The sequence below is a fragment of the Schistocerca americana genome, chromosome X (genome assembly GCF_021461395.2).
Source record: "Schistocerca americana isolate TAMUIC-IGC-003095 chromosome X, iqSchAmer2.1, whole genome shotgun sequence".
Classification (NCBI taxonomy): Eukaryota; Metazoa; Arthropoda; class Insecta; order Orthoptera; family Acrididae; genus Schistocerca; species Schistocerca americana.
This window is the reverse complement of record NC_060130.1, coordinates 531,447,813-531,468,315: the sequence shown is the minus strand read 5'-3', so window position 1 is coordinate 531,468,315 and position 20,503 is coordinate 531,447,813. Positions and strand designations below refer to the sequence as shown.

The window sequence follows — 20,503 nt, the reverse complement described above, 5'->3', positions numbered from 1 at the left end:
GACACGCGGGTCCGACGTATACTAACGGACCGCGGCCGATTTAAAGGCTACCACCTAGCAAGTGTGGTGTCTGGCGGTGACACCACAGATACCATCACACACTAAATTCACCACGCAGATATCTGTGGGATGACCAGGCGTCACGTATGTTGTGTAATCATAAACGTTTCGGTGTGTGTTCTTGCGGGAATGCAAAGTTGACTCCTGTGGCTTCTATTGTTTCTCTTGGGGTTGGATGTTTGCAGGACAGTTCACCATGTTGATATTCATCGAGGCTAAGTGGTAAGCCCGGTGGTGCAGTGGACGGGCAGGGTTATCCACGGTGATGGTGGAGAGAAGCGGATATCGCGAATGCCGTTGCACTCCTCCGACCGCGGCCCTCCCGGTGTTGTTCAAACCGTAGTGGGCCTAATATAGGGGCCCTACCTGGTCTCGACGCCCTCAGACAACGGCGTTGTCGTGGAAGTCTGTTCATGTTCCATAAGGTCGTGACGGTTAATAAGAAGGGAACGTGCGGCTTTGCAGCCTGCACTGGAACCTTCCTGCTGATCACTGTTCGCCACAGAGGACTGGCAGACGGACTCCGGCAGCCCCGCCGTCCGGTCTGCAAGAATGGAGTCAGTAGCAATGCTATCAGCCTCATGGATGGTGTCCTGTAGGATCGGTTCTTCTTCCTCCTGTGAGTGGGAGCTACCGTATTCTGACACGGTCCTGCGGCGTCATTTTCGGTGTTTTGGAGAACGCTGCTTTCGTGTGTTATCTTCCGTGCCGAACGATGGCACTGACTCACGCCTCACTGGCACAAAGGCTTCTGTTGGTATGATAAATGTATCGATTGCCATCCAGCTGTCGGTAGTGCCTGCAGTGTTTGGTGGTATCAGTGGCGTTGTGCGGCATTCCGCCACTGGCCAGGCTCATTGATCGGCCAGGCGCTGGTCCGCAGTGGGTGGTCCCCGTACTGCGACGTCGGTCTGTTCCGTTTGGACAGACGGAGGCATCATCAGCACCACTGCGTCAGTTACTGGGAGGATCGTCAGCGCCAGTGAGGGTGCAACGTCCTGCAGTGGGAGTAGTATGATCCGACTTTGGAGGCATTCAGAACATTTTATGTTGGCTGAATATAAATATGTTCTAACAGCCTCCTATTTGGAGGTATGACGGTATGTGTCGTCTGTGTTCAATGCGCATCTGGCGTACTCCATTAAGGAATGGATACGTCTTAAACTGGGTCCACATTTCTGCCACATGTTCTTGTACTGTACCATAAAGCGAAGCGCCACCACGACGTCTGATGCTGGCAGTTCGAAGGGTCGGCCGAATATGCGTATAGTCCGCAGTCCCAGTCCAGCAAGTTCAACATCGACGTTGCCAACATTTTCATCTGCGTGGCAGAATCGCAGTTCTTGCTTCACCTCTCGAAGGACCTTGCCGCATGTAGCGTCGTTGATAATTTAACTGCATTCTCACTTTTCGCCTCTTGGGTAGTGGTGAAATTTTGTTGATATGTGCTTTTCACTATTGTCTGACAGTTACTGTATACAGACAGATTATTGCATCATGTTGCATAATGCCTTTAAAGTACCGTTTTAACATTGTAAGTACTGCTGGGAAATCATATTAATTTTTCTCTTTCCTCTATGTAATGTGCATTGTTACTTTTGAAAATATTGTGATTTTTTGCTATGATTTTGAATATGATATTACATATTTTTAATGGTTTACCATTCACTGACCTTTTAAGTTAGTATTTACTTTAAGTTCACCTGTTGTTACATGTTCTTGAGTTGTGTGCATTGTTGACTCATTTATCGTACATTATATCACTTTTTAATAACATAGTTTTTGTATTTCTGATATATTAGTCTAAAGCAGAGTAAAATATTTTTTTAACTATTTTGGCCCTAGAAATAAGTCCCTAATATTGCCCTGCGTCCAAATACCATGGGACTTTGCTACGCTGTAGATCTAACATAGCTTGTTGTGATGGGAAATACTGTTACTATAGCAATCACGATATACCTAAATTATTTTTTTGTCACGCAGTTCACGGAGAATTATGGCGATTCCTCGATGTGGCGGCGATTTCTTCGCTATTATACAGTCAGTATGGATAAGAGAGCAGTGCTGAAATAGCGTCCTCAATCTGTTTTCTGTCGCTTCCTCGTACAGCCATCATTGAACTGCAGAAATGGCACGACCCAGTACCATGTCACGCAGATACGCAGCACAACACGAATATGGATGGTAAGCAGCGTACGTTAACGTCATCCGTCCCAAATTCCACTAGGGCAGTCCTGGCTCTTGCTGCGCAAGAGAATCTCTGCTATAGTTTATGGTTTGTAGACAAAAAAAGAACCATGGTGACTTACTCCTTCGACACTGAGCTTTACACGGCACAGCAGATCTTACAGACTGAAGAACACGGCCATGCTATATTGTAGATGTATTCATCTTTGTTGTTGTGGATGTGATTTTCAAAAGCTTCTCTTCTCTGCTGTTGTAAGGTGTTTATCATCGAAGTACCTTCTTCTTCTTCTGTGGCGCTACAGTCCAAAATGAACCTTGACCATCCGGACGAGCTTCCGCCATTCATCACGGCCACATGCTGCCCTCTTCAGTTTTTGCATCCGAGCTTCCGTAGGCCTTCTTCCACTCCATCGAGCCACCTTCCTCGAGGTCGACTCGCCCTCTTTGTCCTCCTGGATTACCAAAGGGAGTCTCGTTTATCACCTCAGACTCTTCCATTCTTGCCACATGACCTGCCTATCTTATCCTTCTTGATCGTATAATTTTTGTTATAGGAGCATCGGAATATATAGTGTACAATTCTGCATTGTACCTTTCCTGCTTTGTTCTTTGTCATACACAGGGCTAATTATCCTCCTCAAAACATTCCTCTCAAATCCGTCGAGCAGCCTTGCATCGGTTTCCGTCAAGGGCCATGTTTCCGAAGCATAAGTGAGAACTGGTCTAACAAGGGTTTTATAAATAGTGGATTTTGTTGGGCGGCTGAGGAGTCTTGACACGAATAAATTACTCAACGCAAAATATGCTTTATTTGCTGATACCAGCTTAACCTTAATTTCAGTTGAGATGTCATTAAAGCAAGTGACTGTGGAACCAAGACACTTGAAGCTATCAATCCTTTCAATCAAAGTTGACTGCATATTGCGTTGATATGCTTTCCCACAGGCCATGTATTTAGTTTTATTTTCATTTATCATAAGACACCTCTTCTTACTTGCTTGACTTAAGGCTGCAAAAGCTTCTTTCAGTGCTGGTGCTGTCCTTGCTATGATGTCTACGTCATCTGCATATGCTAAAACCTGCATTGACTTGTAGAAGATGGTGCTCCTAGTCTTCCCTAATCACCTTCTCGAGTGTTATATTGAATAATAAGCATACTAATGCACCTCCCTGACGTAACCCATTTTTTTAAAATTTTCAGTGGGTCTGAGTAATTTCCTCGAACTCGAATGGAGCTTCTTACGGCAGACATAATCATTTGAACCATTCTCAGGAGATTTCCATGTATGCCCATCTCCTGTAACGCCTGAAACAACTGATTTCTGTTGATGCTGTCGTATGTAGCCATGTTTCACTCCCATAAAAAGCTACGCTCTGGACAAATACCTACAGAAAAGACTTCCTACACTTAAATCTATGTTCGATGTTAAGAAATATCTTCTTTAAGGAATGCTTTTCTTCCCATTGCCAGTCTACATTTCATGTCATCTCTACTTCGGTCGTCATTAATTATTTTACTACCCAAATTGCAAAATTCATTTACTACTTTTAGTGTACCATTACCTAATCTAATGCTCTCATCATAGCCGTAATTAATTCAACTACATTCCATTACTCTTCTCTTGATTTTGTTAATGTTCATGTTATATCCTCCTTTCGAGATTCTGTCGGAAGTTCCACTGTTCCTTCAAGTCCCTTGCTACCACTGACAGAATTACAGTGTCATCGGCAAATCTCAAAGTTTTCATTTCTTCTCCATGAACGTTAACTCCTTCACCCAATTTTCCTTTGTTTCCTTTACTGCTTTCTCAGGGTACAGATTAAATTACATGGCGGATAGGCTACAACCCTATCTCACTTCCTTCACAAGCACTGCTTTCCTTTCATGTCCCTCGCCTTTTGTAATGGTCGTCTGGTTTCTGTACAGGTTGTAAATAGCCTTTCGCTCCATGCGTTTTACCACCACTGTCTTCAGAATTTCAAAGAGCGTGTTCTAGTACACATCATCAAAAGATTTCTCCAAGCCTCAAATACTACAAACGTAGGTTTTCTGTCCTTAACCTATATTCTAAGGTGAGTGGAAGAACCAGCATAGCGTCGCATGTTTCAGTATTTCTCTGGGACCCATACTGACGCTCCCCGAGGTCGGCTTCTACCCGTTTCTCCATTCTTCAGCAAATAACTAGTGTTAATATTTTGCAACGATCACTTCTGAAGCTGATAGTTTGGTAATAGTTACACCTGTCAGTACGAGTTTTCTATGTCACAGAAATTATTAAATTCCTGCACAAGTCTGAGGATATTTCGCCTGACTTATACTTCTTGCACACGACGTGGAATAGTTTTATCATGGCTGGTTATATACATCCACACCTATGTGCATATCTACATCGACAGGGTGGTCCATTGACAGTGACCGGGCCAAATATCTCACGAAATAAGCATCAAACGAAAAAACAACAAACAACGAAACTCGTCTAGCTTGAAGGGGGAAACCAGATGGCGCTATGGTTGGCCCGCCGGATGGTGCTGCCATAGGTCAAACGGATATCAACTGTGTTTTTTTAAATAGGACCCCCCATTTTTACTACATATTCGTGTAGTACGTAAAGAAATATGAATGTTTTAGTTGGACCACTTTTTTCGCTTTGTGATAGATGCCGCTCTAATATTCGCAAACGTATAAGTACGTGGTATCACGCAACATTCCGCCAGTGCGGACGGTATTTGCTTCGTGATGCATTACCCGTGTTAAGATGGACAGTTTACCAATTGCGGAAAAGGTCGATATCGTGTTGATGTATGGCTATTGTGATCAAAATGCCCAACGGGCGTGTGCTATATATACTGCTCGGTATCCTGGACAACATCATCCAAGTGTCCGGACCGTTCGCCGGATAGTTACGTTATTTAAGGAGACAGAAAGTGTTCAGCCACATGTGAAACCTCAACCACGACCTGCAACAAATGATGATGCCCAAGTAGGAGTTTTAGCTTCTGTCGCGGCTAATCCGCACATCAGTAGCAGACAAATTGCGCGAGAATCGGGAATCTCAAAAACGTCGGTGTTAAGAATGCTACATCAACATCGATTTCACCCGTACCATATTTATATGCACCAGGAATTGCATGGCGACGGCTTTGAACGTCGTGTACAGTTCTGCCATTGGGCACAAGAGAAATTACGCGACGATGAGAGATTTTTTGCACGCGTTCTATTTAGCGACGAAGCGTCATTCACCAACAGGGGTAACGTAAACCGGCATAATATGCACTATTGGGCTATGGAAAATCCACGATGGCTGCGACAGGTGGAACATCAGCAACCTTGGCGGGTTAATGTATGGTGCGGCATTATGGGGGGATGGATAATTGGCCCCCATTTTATCGATGGCAATCTAAATGGTGCAATGTATGTTGATTTCCTACGTAATGTTCTACCGATGTTACTACAAGATGTTTCACTGCATGTCAGAATGGCGATGTACTTCCAACATGATGGATGTCCGGCACATAGTTCGCGTGCGGTTGAAGCGGTATTAAATAGCATATTTCATGACAGGTGGAATGATCGTCGAAGCACCATACCATGGCCCGCACGTTCACCGGATCTGACATTCCCGGATTTCTTTCTGTGGGGAATGTTGAAGGATATTTTCTATCGTGATCCACCGACAACGCCTGACAACATGCGTCAGCGCATTGTCAATGCATGTGCGAACATTACGGAAGGCGAACTACTCGCTGTTGAGAGGAATGTCGTTACACGTATTGCCAAATGCACTGAGGTTGACGGACATCTTTTGAGAATTTATTGAATTAATGTGGTATTTACAGGTAATCACGCTGTAACAGCATGCGTTCTCAGAAATGATAAGTTCACAAAGGTACATGTATCACATTGGAACAACCGAAATAAAATGTTCAAACGTACCTACGTTCTGTATTTCAATTTTAAAAACCTACCTGTTACCAACTGTTCGTCTAAAATTGTGAGCCATATGTTTGTGACTATTACAGCGCCATCTATGACAGAGTGAAAAAAGTGGTCCAACTAAAACATTCATATTTCTTTACGTACTACACGAATAATAAAAAAATGGGGGTTCCTATTGAAGAAAACGCAGTTGATATCCGGTTGACCTATGGCAGCGCCATCTAACGGGCCAACCATAGCACCATCTGGTTTCTCCCTTCAAGCTAGATAAGTTTCGTGCTTTATAGTTTTTTCGTTTGACGCTTATTTCGTGAGATATTTGGCCCAGTCACGATCAATGGACCACCCTGTATATCCACATATATACTCCCAATGCCACCATATGGTGCATCGAGAGGATACCTTGTACAACTACTAGTCATTTCATTTCTTATACCACTCGAAAACAGAGCGAAGGAAAAACGACTGTCTGCATACCTTCATACGAGTAAAAATTTCTCTGATCTAACCTTTGTGTTACTTGTGCGAAATGTACGTCGACGGCAGTAGAATCGTCGTATAGTCAGCTACAAATGCCCGTTCCCTAAATTTTCTCAGCAATGTTCCTCGAAAAGAACGTCGCCCACCCTCTAGGGATTCCCAGTTGAGTTCCCTAAGCATTTCCGTAATACTTGCTTGTTGATCGAACCTACCGGTAACAAATCTAGCAGTCAGTCTCTGAAGTCTTCCTTTAATCCGATCTGATGGGTTCCAAAAACTCGAGCAGCACTCAAGAATGGGTCGCACTAGTGTCGTATACACGGTATCGTTTACTGATGAACTACACTTCCCTAAAATTCTTCCAATAAACCGAAGTCGACCGTTGGCCTCTCTACAACAATCCTTATAATTTATCGCCTTGCAATGTTACGCCTAGATATTTAATCGACGTGACTGTGACAAACAGCGCACTGCTAATGCTGTTTTCGAACATTACGGGATTATTTTTCCTACTCGGCACTATTAACTTGTATTTTTCTACATTTAAAGCTCGCTGCCATTCATCACACCAACTAAAAATTTTGTGTAAGTCATCTCGTATCCTCCTACAGCCATTCAACGACGACACCTTGCCCTACAAAACAGTATTATCAGCAAACAGCTGCAGTTTGCTGCCCACCCTGTCCGTCAGATCATTTATGTAAACTGATGATAACAAGGGTCGTATCAGACTTCCCTGGGACACTAATGACGATATCCTTGTCTTTGATGAACCCACCCCGTCGTGGATAACATACCGGTTCTGATACTTGAGAAGTCTTCAACCCACTAACATGTCGGGGAACCTTTCCGTATGGTCGCACCTTCGTTAACAGTCTACAGTGGGTCACCGAGTCAAACGCTTTTCGGAAATCTAGAAACATGGAATTCGTCTGTTGCACTCCATCCATGGTTCACAGGATATCATGTGAGAAAAGGGCAAGCTGAGTTTCGTTAGACTGATGGTTTGTGGACAGGACCTTTTCCGTGCCAACGAAATATGTTACATTCGGTTTTTTGTTCAGTAATTTTGCAGTAAACCGTTGAAAAAGTTTCCTTACCCTTCTTATAACGGAGTGACCTGTGCGTTTCTCCAGTCGATTGGTACTTTTTGCTGGACGGGAAATACGCGATAAACCAAGCTAAGCAAGAGTCCAATGCTGTATAATAGTCTATAAAACCGAACTGTGGTTCCAGCCGGGCCCGGCGACTTATTTATTTTCAACTGTTTCAGTTGTTTCTCTATGCCAGGGACGTCTGTTACTATGTCCTCTACACGGGAGTCTGTGAGATAGTCAAGTGACAGTATGTTTATACTATTCACCTGCTTGAACGATTTCTTGAACGCGAAATATAACGCTTCAGGTTTCCTTCTGATATCTTCCGCTGCCGCACCAGATTGGTCAAGGTGTGACTAGATGCAAACCTTCGACCCGCTTAGGTATTTTCTAGGCAATATCTCGTGGAAAGGTATGACTATGGTAGTTGTATGCCTCGCTCATCTATCTTTTCACAGACGCACCAGTTTCTATTAATTTTTGCCTGTCATCATTTGATCGTCTTCTTTTGAACCGACAGTGCAACAGTCTTTCCTTCCACAATTTCCGAATTTCGTTGCTAATCCAAGCTGGGTCTTTTGCTTCCTTCAACCACTTACTTGCCTCGGCACATACATCTCCAGAGCTTGATTTACGGTTCGTTTAAAGTTTGCCCATAATTCCTCTACGTCCATAATGCTGGGACTAAATGATATCCATTCGTTGACTAAGTTTTATGCCTACAATTGCTATCTGCTCTTTCTAGTAGAAACACTCTCCTAGACTTTTTGATAGATTTATTAATTTTAGTAACCACCGTTGCTATGACGACTTCTTGCTCAATAACCCTTGTTTCTATACTGACACCGTTGATAAGGTCAGACCTGTTTTTAGCTACACGGTCTCAAATATTTTCATTGCGCGTGGGCTGTCGAAATAGCTGCTCAGAACAGTTTTCGGAAAACATGTTCAAAAGTACTTCGCAAGATTTTTTTGTCCGTACCCCATGCAATGAACCCATAGACGTCTCAGTAGGCTAAAGTCGTCTCAGTTAATATTGCATGATCTAGGTATTTCCGCGCTGCTGACCGTGGAATTTCTTTGGATGTCTGTAAAACTGTCACAGCGGAACCGGGTGGCCGGTAAAAACATCAGCAGTTAACTTGATTTCAGCTAGATCTGTTATATGCATTCCAGATAACTTTACTGGCCACTAAACGTCGACGTCAGTAGAGACAATATTTTTGTGAACTGTAATGTACACTCCCCCTCCTATGGCGTCTCACCTGTCTTTCCGATGTACATTTTATGACTCAGAGCTTTCTACTTCGGGTTTTGGCCTGGTCTTAGTCCCGAGAATAATTTCAGTGCGAGAAATTCCCTGGAGGATGGTAAATTCTGGAACTTTGTTACAGAATCTTAGAGAGTTTACTGATACCATTTTGACGGTCGAATTGTCTTTACTCTGAAAGCGGACTGATTACCTATTTACGCGTCGATTCGCGAGTATTCATCAGAGTATCTCAAACTACAGCCTAGCCTAAAAAAACATTCACATGCACTCCATAAGTCCATAAGTACTCCACTCCTGGCCTATCAAGAGGAGTCCTACAATTCTCCACCCAGTAACGCAGGTCCAGAATTCTGAAGCCAAGCCGTCATGGAGTCAACGAATTCTGCAAACCAAAGGATCCCCATCAAATGTGGGAACAATGATGCAAACGGTCAACTCTGTTTCGAACCCACCCACGAGGCCAGCAGCCTTCACCACTTCCGCCGGCTGCCTGTATGAAGTAGGGACGCCCTCGGAACCCAAGCGACAGGCGTCATTGATGTCTACGTGAGCCACAACTTATGGATGGCCGCACCCTGTACGCACGAAAGGCCCACTCCTCCTGTCGGACGAGACCTCTCGGCAGAAATAACAACTGCATATTGATTTCCTTTCGGCCCCTGAACACTATTACCCTAAGAGGCTTCATAACGCACCGAATATTGGAGCTCCCGATAATTAGCTGTCGCCTTCTCCCGTGTGCCTGCTAGAACCCTGCTGAAGGAACGGCCACTTGCCCTCTCACTGGATGAATGGGCAAGATTAGATGACCATCTTCCACATCGGCGCACCGCCTAGAGGGATGCGAACGGATTACCATCCGCCACTCCCTTGGGATGAGCTTGGGTCCACAGCGTCGATGACACTGGAAGGTGCCTCGGCAGCAGAGTCTGTTGGCGAAACAAGCGACACCGAGGTATCCCATGTGATGGGCCTACTCTCTGCCACTGCTGCACCCCGAGGCAGCATCCTGAAGACGGTTGACCGTAGTGAAGAGCCCCTTCAGCTAGGAACCTGACACACCAGCTTTACACTGACTATTACTGCTGAGCCATTTCCAGTTACGTATCTGTCATTTACAAATATAAATATACTATAGTTTCCAGATTCTACTAGTAATTAGTAGCATTAAAGCATCTGCAGTTACTTCCCACATTATGATGAAATAAAATAGGAAGACGTCCAGTCTCTGCAAAGTGAAGAATTATGTACCACAATTATTTTGTTGAGCGACTAGATGTTTGAACATAACAGACTTTAAGAATATAATTGAATCGGTCACTGTAGAAACAGGATAAATCAAAAAATGTAAATTTGGAGATAGCATAAAAAAACCTGTTTTCACTTACAATAATAAATTAGTTTTAGCCTTTTTCCCAGGTTTGGATCAGTGTTTACGAAGTTTAATTGTGCATTTTTGAAGACATACATACCAAAAAAATGTCCAGAATGATCTTTATTCAAACCCTGACTTGTCCCCTTTTACTAATGAAGTGTTGAATATGTAATAGGAATGTACCGAAACACACGTGTTTTCAGGAAGTATTACTGGAAAGCTCTAAATTACACTGAGGTGACAGAAGCCGTGGGCTACCTCCTAATATCGTGTCGGAGCTCTTTGCCCGGCGTACTGCAGTAACTCGAAGTGGCATGGGCTTAACAAGTCGTAAGAAGCCCCCTGCCGAAATTCTGAGCCGTGGGACCTCTACAGCAGTCCATAATGGCTGAAGTGTTACCGGTGCAGGATTTTCTGCGCGAACTGGCCTCTCAATTATGTCCTATAAATGTTCGATGGGATTCATGTCGGGCTATCTGGGTGGCCAAATCACTCGCTCGAATTGCCCACAATGTTCACAAATCAACTGCAAACAGTTGTGGTCCGGTGACATGTTCGGGAACATGACGTCCATAAATGGCTGCAAATGGTCTCCAAGTAGCCGAACATAGCTATTTCGAGTCAATGACCGCTTCATTTGGACTAGAGGACCCAGTATATTCCATATAAACACGGCACACACCATCGTGGGGCCACCACCACCATGCACACTGTCTTGATGACGACTTGGGTCCATGGCTTCGTGCGTCTGTGCCACTCTCGAACCTTGCCATCAGTCCTAACCAGCTGAAATCGCGACTCATCTGACCTGTTGTGTGGGGTCGAACTGATATGATCACGAGCCCAGGACAGGCGCTGCAGGCTATATCATGCTGTTAACAAACGCACTCGCGTTGGTCGTCTGCTGCCATAGCCTATTAACACCAAATTGCGCCGCACTGTCGTAACGGATATAAGCGTCGTACGTCCCACTTTGATTTCTGCTGTTATTTCACACAGTACTGCTTGTCTGTTAGCACTGACAACTGTACTCAAACGCGGCTGTTGTCGGTCGTTAAGTGAAGGATGTCGGCCACTGCGTTGTCCGTGGTGACAGGTAATGTCTGAAATTTGGTATTCTCGGCACACTCTTGACACTGTCGATCTTGGAATATTGAATTAACTAAAGACTAACATTCTGCGTTCAGTCTGTTAATTCCCGTCCTTCCGCCATAATCACGTCTGAAGCCTTTTCACGTAAATCACCTGAGTACAAATGACAGCTCCACCAATGCACCGCCCTTTTATGTCTTGTGTACGCGATACTACCGCCATCTGTATATGTGCATATCGCTAACCCATGACTTTTGTCACCTCAACAACAATAGAAATTATGCAAGTGATATACCCTAAATTTCACACTATTTTTCAGCTTATAAATCTATATCTAGTACTAAAAGAATATGTAAGGCATTGCATATAAAGTAGAATCTATGTTGCTGCATTCCAGAGAAATTAAACTATTCAATACAATAAAATGGAATATGAGATAATGTATTTATGTAAACCAATAAACAGTTAAATCCAGTTTAACCAAAATCACTTTGATATGAAACAGCTTAATATTAAAGAAACAAGGCAGACTTGCTTTGAGTAACTATTGCTTGAACTTAACAAAGAGCTACTTCAGTATTATGATACATTTTTCAAAGTGAGCCTCCAAAGTTAATGGTAGAATGCTGATTAAATAAAACGTAATTTTCTGAGACGTAATCCTCAGCACATTCCTTGTCACAAGCTGGCCAATTCGTTATATCTTTATAGAGGGAACTGTCATCTGTTGGAATGCACTGCTACACTTTTTGAATGTCGTGGAGTTGTCCCACTATATGCCCTTTTAGGCATCCAGTGCCCGGTTTTTGCAAAGAAAATACACTGATGTCCAAAATTAAAGCACAAACGGAAATTCTGCAAGGTTGCGTTTATTTTGTCACAAAACATTATAAACAGGTGACAGCAAAGCAGAAACAACGTAAAGAATACAGACCGTAAACAACTGCAACATACAGTAGACGAAAATATTCTTCGTTTTTCCCAACTTAACAGATTCTTACACACATTGCGACAACTGGTTAATGTGTTCACTATGGGACGTGACCGCCTCTGGCAGCAGTACAGTGCTGACAACGACGGGGCATGCTGTGAATAACGTCATCAATCTCATGTTGCGGTAGTAATGCCCATTCTTCCTGCAGAGCTGCTCGCAAGTCTTGGAGAGTGGGCCCGCATCTCGTGGTCGTGCGGTAGCGTTCTCGCTTCCCACGCCCGGGTTTCCGGGTTCGATTCCCGGCGGGGTCAGGGATTTTCTCTGCCTCGTGATGGCTGGGTGTTGTGTGCTGTCCTTAGGTTAGTTAGGTTTAAGTAGTTCTAAGTTCTAGGGGACTTATGGCCATAGATGTTGAGTCCCATAGTGCTCAGAGCCATTTGAACCATTTTTTTGGAGAGTGGTCGGTGGATGTTGACGTGATGCAACCCGTCTCCCTAGAGCATCCCAGACAGGCGCTATGGGATTCAAATCGGGAGTGTGAGCAGACCACGCCACGCGTGCTGTATCTTCCGTTTCCAAGAAAACATCAACCACTCGTTCTCTATGGGGTCGAGCGATATGGTCCATCAATACGAAGTCTGGGCGGAAAGCACCTCGCAACAACCATACATGAGGTCCCAAGACCTCGTCGCGATACCTAACAGCAGTTATACCTTCCCGATTCACCCAAACAATTTCATAAAGAGATGTTCGAGTGGTCAACAAAATGCCTGACCACATCATTATTGATCCTCCTCGATATCAGTCTCTTTCCACAATGTTCGGGTCTTGAAGTCATGTTCAGATGCGAATCTGTCAGGAATCACTCTCCAGACCAAATCGGGACTCATCTGTGAAAAGAACATTGGCCCACTGTTCAAGTGTCCAGGTAGCATGTTGATGACTCCATTCCAGGTCAGATGCCAATTGCTGCGCAATACTAAGGAGGTACCGTCGGGCCCTTACAGCCAGATAACTGTCCTCTCTTTCTGATGTCGCACGTGGTCGACCCTGCCTTGGTCTTCAGCATACAGTTTCAGTCTCTATAAACTGTCGCCACATCCGAAAAACGACAGAACGATACACGTTAAGCCATTGGGTCACATGAGTTTGCGACTGTTCTGTTTCCATTCTTCCTACGGCCCTCCGTCGCATAGACCCTGGTAGGCGTCTTCTCTGTGACATACTGCACCGTCTGTGATTGTGTACACAGCAATTTTGGCTGTGGGACAACCCGGCAAACACTACCCGCTTGATAGGTGCCCTGAGGTAATCGTTGGCGTGGCTTTCTGTTCTCCGAAATGCCATCTTCCGTGCAGAATACGATTGTACGGACATCGGTTGACAGTTTGTATGATTATATCGAGAAATAGGCACAGGACGGGTAAATTGCCATTTGTTGCTTTAATTCTGGACATCTGTGTATGTGCTCAGCAGCATCATTGACGATGTAAACTCTAGCACTCAAAAATTCAGGTTTATCGTTTGAGTAGGCAGATTCGGTAATTCTCTTTACTTTTTATCCCAAGTGCGGGTGTTGAGCAGCAGATCCTCCGGTAGATTGTGTCGACCAGTCTTTAAGATTATGAAAACCATTAGAAGTGACTCCGATTACAGCGAATTTGTTGTTTGTGCTTGCCAGATTGATTATGCCATTATAATGTTCTGGCACATACACTCTGTCTGACCTTTTGACTTTGCGTTTCACTACCAAAGTCACGATCATACGGGAGAAATGAATGACATCGTTGGGAGAAACAGTGCACGATTTTATGAAACATCCCCAAGTGAGTCAGTGCAAGCGAAAGTTGCATAACTGTATGATTTTAATTTGACCTTCACGGTTGTCGGAAGAAATTTAAACTTCTTTCACTGGTGACATATTACTCTGAATGTAGTTATGAATAAATGAATACGCCTCCTCTGGAGATTCACGGCCAGTGCCTTCATAATGTGCCGTAATATCTTTAAGTTTATGAATACAAAATATGCTGACACACAGTTAGTTATAATTAAAAATTTCTTGAGAGAGAATTCTATCGCAACTGGAAGAGCGTTACTGAAGTACTTAAACAAAATATTTCTTACCAAGAACTTGAATATTTAACTTGCTTCTGGAAGTGTGACCATCGGGATTTGTTGCAATACAGACATATCCTCCCTCATCAGCTTGCTTCTGAATATCCTTAATTATTAGGGTTCCATTAGGAAAGATTTGTTGGCGATGGTTTTCTGGTAGAGATCTCCCTGAAAATAAATGCATTTTGGTAGTGAGTAAATTTTATGCCTTTTTGCAGCTCTCTGAGATTTGCGCAAGTAATGGTAAATTTACATACTTAAAAGAGTCTTTCATTGACTATACTGATTTAGGTCATTCCACATCCATATTTTAAAATTGTTGAATACAACATTACAGTCCTGAGACATTGTGCACTACGAATACTGCATCAAATGCATTTAACATTCACTAGGTCACTATCAATCACTCTTAATTCTGGATTTTGATTTGATTATTGCGAACAAGCTACAATTGCAAATTATGACAGGAACTACCATCCATGTACCCCATTGGATAAAGATGAGTTTTCATCTTTATCTACTTGGTCTCATGAATTATAGTCCACATTGTTTCAAGATGATAGCTACATTTGTACATCATACAGACTGCATGGTGTGAATACTGATTATCAATAAGCCCCATAATAGGCTGGTGACGACAATTATCTCTCTCTTCATGATAATGATCATGCTTGGAGTGGACATTTCTGTATTAAAAGATCTGTCTCTTCACCTCTTCTCTACATATCTCTTTTTTTTCTTTATTGTATTTCAATCCCCCATCTGGGGCAGGCTGGCAGCAGCATAGGCGCTGCTCTTCAGCCGAGAGACATTAAATACATAACATGAAGACACTGAAAACAACATAAAGGAGAAAATATGCCGGAACATAGATATAAAAAGGAAAAACATAATGGAAGAGAGCACACAAAAAAGGGGGTGACTGCAAAAATGGAGATATAAATCTGAAAAAGTAGTTAACACAAAAAAACCGCACACACTAAGGATTGAAAGAAGACAAGGTGAAGTACGGCTGGGGCATAAAAGTTGCAGAATGATTAAAACAGCCATGTGACGGATGGCATACCACAGAACAATCACAGGCAGCAAAACTATGTACTTAAGTCAAGCACACAATTAAAAGAACAGCACTTGACGCCACTGGAGAACAACACCAAGCACAACACTGACGTAGCACAGAACAAACTGGGAGGATCTGCCAGGGTTAGGGATATGAGGGAGAATGGAAGAAAGGAGGGGAAGTAGTGGTGCTAGAGGCATGGGAGAGAGGGGGAAATAGGGTGGAGGCGCGACAAAGGGGGCTGGGGAGGGAATGACAGGGAGGTAAACAGCCAAGGAGGTAGTACAGAGACCAAGGGGGGCGGGGGGAGGAAGACCACTCTGGGGAAAGGAGGGGAGGAGACAGGGGGGCCCTGGGGATGGGGGACATGGCCAGGCTACAGTTGGTACGAAAGGTAGATGTCATGGCGAAGTTCATCATCTGGGAGTGGAAGGTGCTGGAAACTGCCCTGATGAAGGGTACAGAGGGTGTGGAGGTGGACAGAGGGGGGGGGGGGAAATTCAGCAATAGAGGCACAGCAACGGATGGGGGATGGAAAAGAAGGAGGACACCAGGGGTGGGGGGGGGGATCAAGCCTACGGGCAGAGTAAAGGATGTGAATATGTTGGTGGGAAAGGAGGTGGTGGGGAAGGGGATGAGGTCATGCAGGAGCCATGTGGGGGACAGAAGGCAGATACGGAAGGCAAAGCAAAGGGGGGGATGAGGGAGATCCTGGCAATGCTGGCATAATAGAGGATAGGACAGGAGGAATTTGTAGGTGTGGAGGATGGTGGAAGGATGCAATCCCCATGTCCGACAGGACAGGAATTTCAGGAGGCAGAGGTGGAGGCGGGTATGGGCTTTCTGCTGGATGGTTAGGAGATGAGGGGTCCAGGAGAGGTGACGGTCAAGGGTAAGGCCAAGGTATCTCAGGGTGGGGGTGAGCTGGATGGGATGACCATAAATTGTTTGGTAGAAATTATGGAGCTGGAAGGTGTGGGTGGTGCGGCCTATGATGATTGCTTGGGTCTTGGAGGGGTTCATACGAAGGACCCACTGGTTGCAACAAGTGGTGAACTGGTCAAGGTGGGTTTGGAGGGTGTGTTGGGACTGTTGAAGGGTATGATAGAGAGCCAGGAAAGCAGTGTTATCAGCATATTAGAGTAGTTGTACAGGTGGGGGTGGCTTGGGCATATCGGAAGTGTACAGGAGATAGTGGAGAGGGGAGAGGACGGAGCCTTGGAGCACGCCGGCAGCGGGATAAAAGATATGGGAGTTGGTACCTTGGAAGGTGACATAGGAAGGGCGGCGTGAGAGGAAGGAAGCGACCAACAGGACAAAATTGATAGGCAGGGCGAAGGTTTGGAGTTTAAAGAGGAGACCAGGATGCCATAGTAAGTATTTCGGAGGTCGAGGGAAACAAAAATGGCGGAGCGACGACAGTTAAGTTGGAGGGAGAGAAGGTGGACGAGGTTAAGGAGTTGGTCTTCAGCGGAGAAGGAGGGTCGGAAGCCATGCTGGGTAAGGGGGAGGAGGTGGTGTTGATTAAGGTGGTGATGGATACGATGGGGGAGGATGGATTCGAATACCTTACTGAAGACAGAGGTGAGGCACATGGGACGATATGAAGAGGCAGAGCAAGGGGGTTTGTCGGGTTTGAGGAACAAGAGGACGCAGGGAAGTCTTTCACCGGTCGGGATAGAAGCTGGTGGAGAGGATGACGTTTTATAAATCGGCAAGGACAGTCAGGAAGGAGGAGGAGGGGCATTCTTTGAGTTGGCAGTAGGTGATGCAGTCGTGATCGTGGGCTGTGTTGCGTTTTGACCGGAGGATAAGTTTAATGTCTTGTGCTGTGATTTGAATGTTCTACATATCTCCTCTTCTCTTAGTATATAAATTGAAGTTCCCTGCTCGCTTCTGACGATGTGTTCGAGATAATTTTAGGAATTACAGTAGGGATTTTGATTCGGTTTTGACTAATAGATAGAGTGACTCACGGGGAATGTCGTGTATATTAATTTATAAATATTTCGTATAAATTGGCTGAACTATGAGGAATTAAACTCCGCCGTCGCTGTGAAGACGATGGCATTGCCATCTAGCGGTACAGCTGAAACAACGCCAGAGGGCAGCGAAACTTGAGTACAGCACGGGTCGTGGCTGATCGTATAGCCATAAAGCACTTGCCTGGAAACTTGAAAGGTCACAGAAGAAAATACCGCTAGGACCACAGATGTTTTACTGTGTATTTTAACCTGGCACTGATCTCTAAATGACATGGACATTTACGCGAAAGGAAATTTATTTCGAATTCAATGTTGAACTGTAGGTCTCCTTCACTGGGAACCAGTTCGAATTATGGCGTGGTAGTCTGTCTAGTAGTAAGTTCCACATGGGACATCAAACAGAGCGGACGTGTTATACAGGGTGTTTGTAAGTATACTTTTGCTACTTGAGCGAGTGTAGAGGGAAAACTGTTAAACATATGATTATTAAACTTTATAAGAGTGATGTTCAGACTGTGCACTGCGGGTCTGCGTTTTTAGTGACATTAGTGTAATGACTTGCCATCATTCGCCGGTACAGATACGACAACGTAGGGTTGAAAAACAAACATCAGTGTGCATTGCAGTTGCAGACAGTGGCTAATGGTTCAAATGGCTCTGAGCACTATGGGACTCAACTGCTGAGGTCATTAGTCCCCTAGAACTTAGAACTAGTTAAACCTAACTAACCTAAGGACATGACAAACATCCATGCCCGAGGCAGGATTCGAACCTGCGACCGTAGCGGTCTTGCGGTTCCCGACTGCAGCGCCTTTAACCGCAAGGCCACAGTTGCAGACAGTCAACATGGGTCTGGACAAGGGGAGCAGGGCTTTATTCATAAAACAGTTTTATCAAAATAACAACAGTACTGCAGCTGCTCTTCGCGAGAATAGACGCCTTAAAGGAATACGGAGAGGTCCTCTTTTCGCACAGGGGTTGAAGAACATGATTCGGGGGTTCGAATTAACTGTCGGTTTATGAATTTCTCCTTGGAGAGGTCGACGGCCGATTGCTCCACAAACTGTTGAAGAAGTTACTGTTGACATGGCTGAGAATGCTGGATGCAATGTGCGACCTTCAAGCAGTGCACGAGCTGTGCACGATAGCTGAACGTTCTATGGTCCACCGTTCTCAAAGTGTTACGACCAATTGCGAAATGGTACCCGTACAAACTTCACGTTCCTCACCAATTTTTGCCACGTGACGCAGACATTCCCGTAGAATTTGCTCTAGGTTTCTTGCAAGGGTTGAAGTTGACGACATGTGGCCTTGGAACATTTTGTGCAGTGATGAAGCACACTTTATTCGTTAGCTCTCTTTCGCATGTACTTACAAATGTTTCCACTAAGTTTCATTGTCATACGATCACTAGCTTTTGCTGGAGGGGGGTGGGGGGATCTCTCAACTAGCCAAAGTTTAAATATTAACACCCTGTGCATCCAATCCTTCTTAGCGTTCGCAAGCCACAAATAATATTTGTTTTCTCCGTATTCTATAATCATTTGTTGTTTACTCGTTGTCCTTCTGTTATAGTGTTTTGTGTTCTTCCATATTAGTGGTTTCGGCCGTTTATTAGTCGTGATGATATCAATAATGACTCTGAGAAAATGCGTACTCAGTTTCGAATTCGACAAGGCAACAAGAAATGTTCAACCAAGTTCATTAGCAGTGCACTACTGGATCGCGCAAGTATCACATCAGATCAAGTTCACACTGCTTACTGTAACATGGAGCTCCACTGCTTTTTCGTGAAACTCTTAAACCATGTGTTGCTGGAAAGTACACTGCTAAACCAAGGAGAGAAAGTTGAATTCCGTCACCGTGAAGCCTCGGTGAGTACTGACATAATTTCAAACGCTGACATAGAGTGCAAAAATGAACGCATGTTTAACCTGCCTCCTGAGGCTGAGAGCTGTTGTTTAAAAGAGGTTTCAACCAAGTATGGAAAAATTAAACAAATCCGTAACGAACGTTGTTCTACCCAACACAAATTGCAGTGTTTTAGCGGCATCAGATCAGTTGAAATGCAATTCAGACAGAATATTCCGTCCCATCCAATTTTTTGTGGATACGAGGCGCATGTACTTGCAGTCGACAGATAGGAACATGCTTTATCTGAAATGAACGCGGCAATTAAAGAACGAAATGCCAAAGTCGAGTTTTCAGTTAGAAAGATTCATTAGAGAAACGCAAAAAACTGTTAGCTAAACTACTGACGGAGAACCAAATGATAGATATGGAAGGATCAAGCTCTTGAGTCGTATTATAACAGGAATCAAAACTACCAGCTGCTCGTTTTCCTCCTTTACTGTCAGAACCGGGAGCAAATGTTCAGCCTCTAAAAACACAAGCGGCGTCAAACGTGTGATAGAAGCAGCACGAACGAGGACATACCTGATTTAGAACAGATAGCATGGAAAGAAAGTCCGAAACCGGCACCTGAAACGAACGCCGCAAAAGCTACAGGACCAGAAATTAAAGGCAGCAGTGCAGGACGTCACACAGAGCAACTTGCAGGCAGCTCCTGTAGGGCAACATTCAGAGGCCATTTTGACCCCGCAAATGCCGCTGTTAGTTTCCCAAACAAAACAAGCTGAACCACAAGAACGAACTCTTGATAAACAAAACAAGGAAAGCAGTGCTTGTGCAGAAACAGACGTGTATCCGTCACAAACACAAAACAAATATGACGAAAGACTTAGTGACATCAAGCAAGCAGGAAAGCAAAGGGAAAGCGGAAGCTTATTGCCAGTAGCGGAAAATACGTCTGCGAAGCAGGAATAAGAAGCGACTCGAGAACAGATGGATTCCGATGTCGGTCAAGACCCTCCGACTCCTCCATGTGTCAAGATATTCAAGACTA

The 20,503-nt window shown here is 44.4% G+C and overlaps 1 protein-coding gene across 1 annotated transcript in view; it reads right to left on the bottom strand.

Annotated features, from left to right (window-relative positions):
* Positions 1 to 14,542: 14,542 nt before the first annotated feature.
* LOC124556121 (Down syndrome cell adhesion molecule-like protein 1 homolog) overlaps positions 14,543 to 20,503 on the bottom strand; it is a 127,908-nt gene continuing 121,947 nt past the window's right edge. The window contains exon 3 of the mRNA XM_047130141.1: positions 14,543 to 14,721. Coding sequence (XP_046986097.1) covers positions 14,543 to 14,721 — 179 coding nt within the window. The remainder of the gene's footprint in view (positions 14,722 to 20,503) is intronic.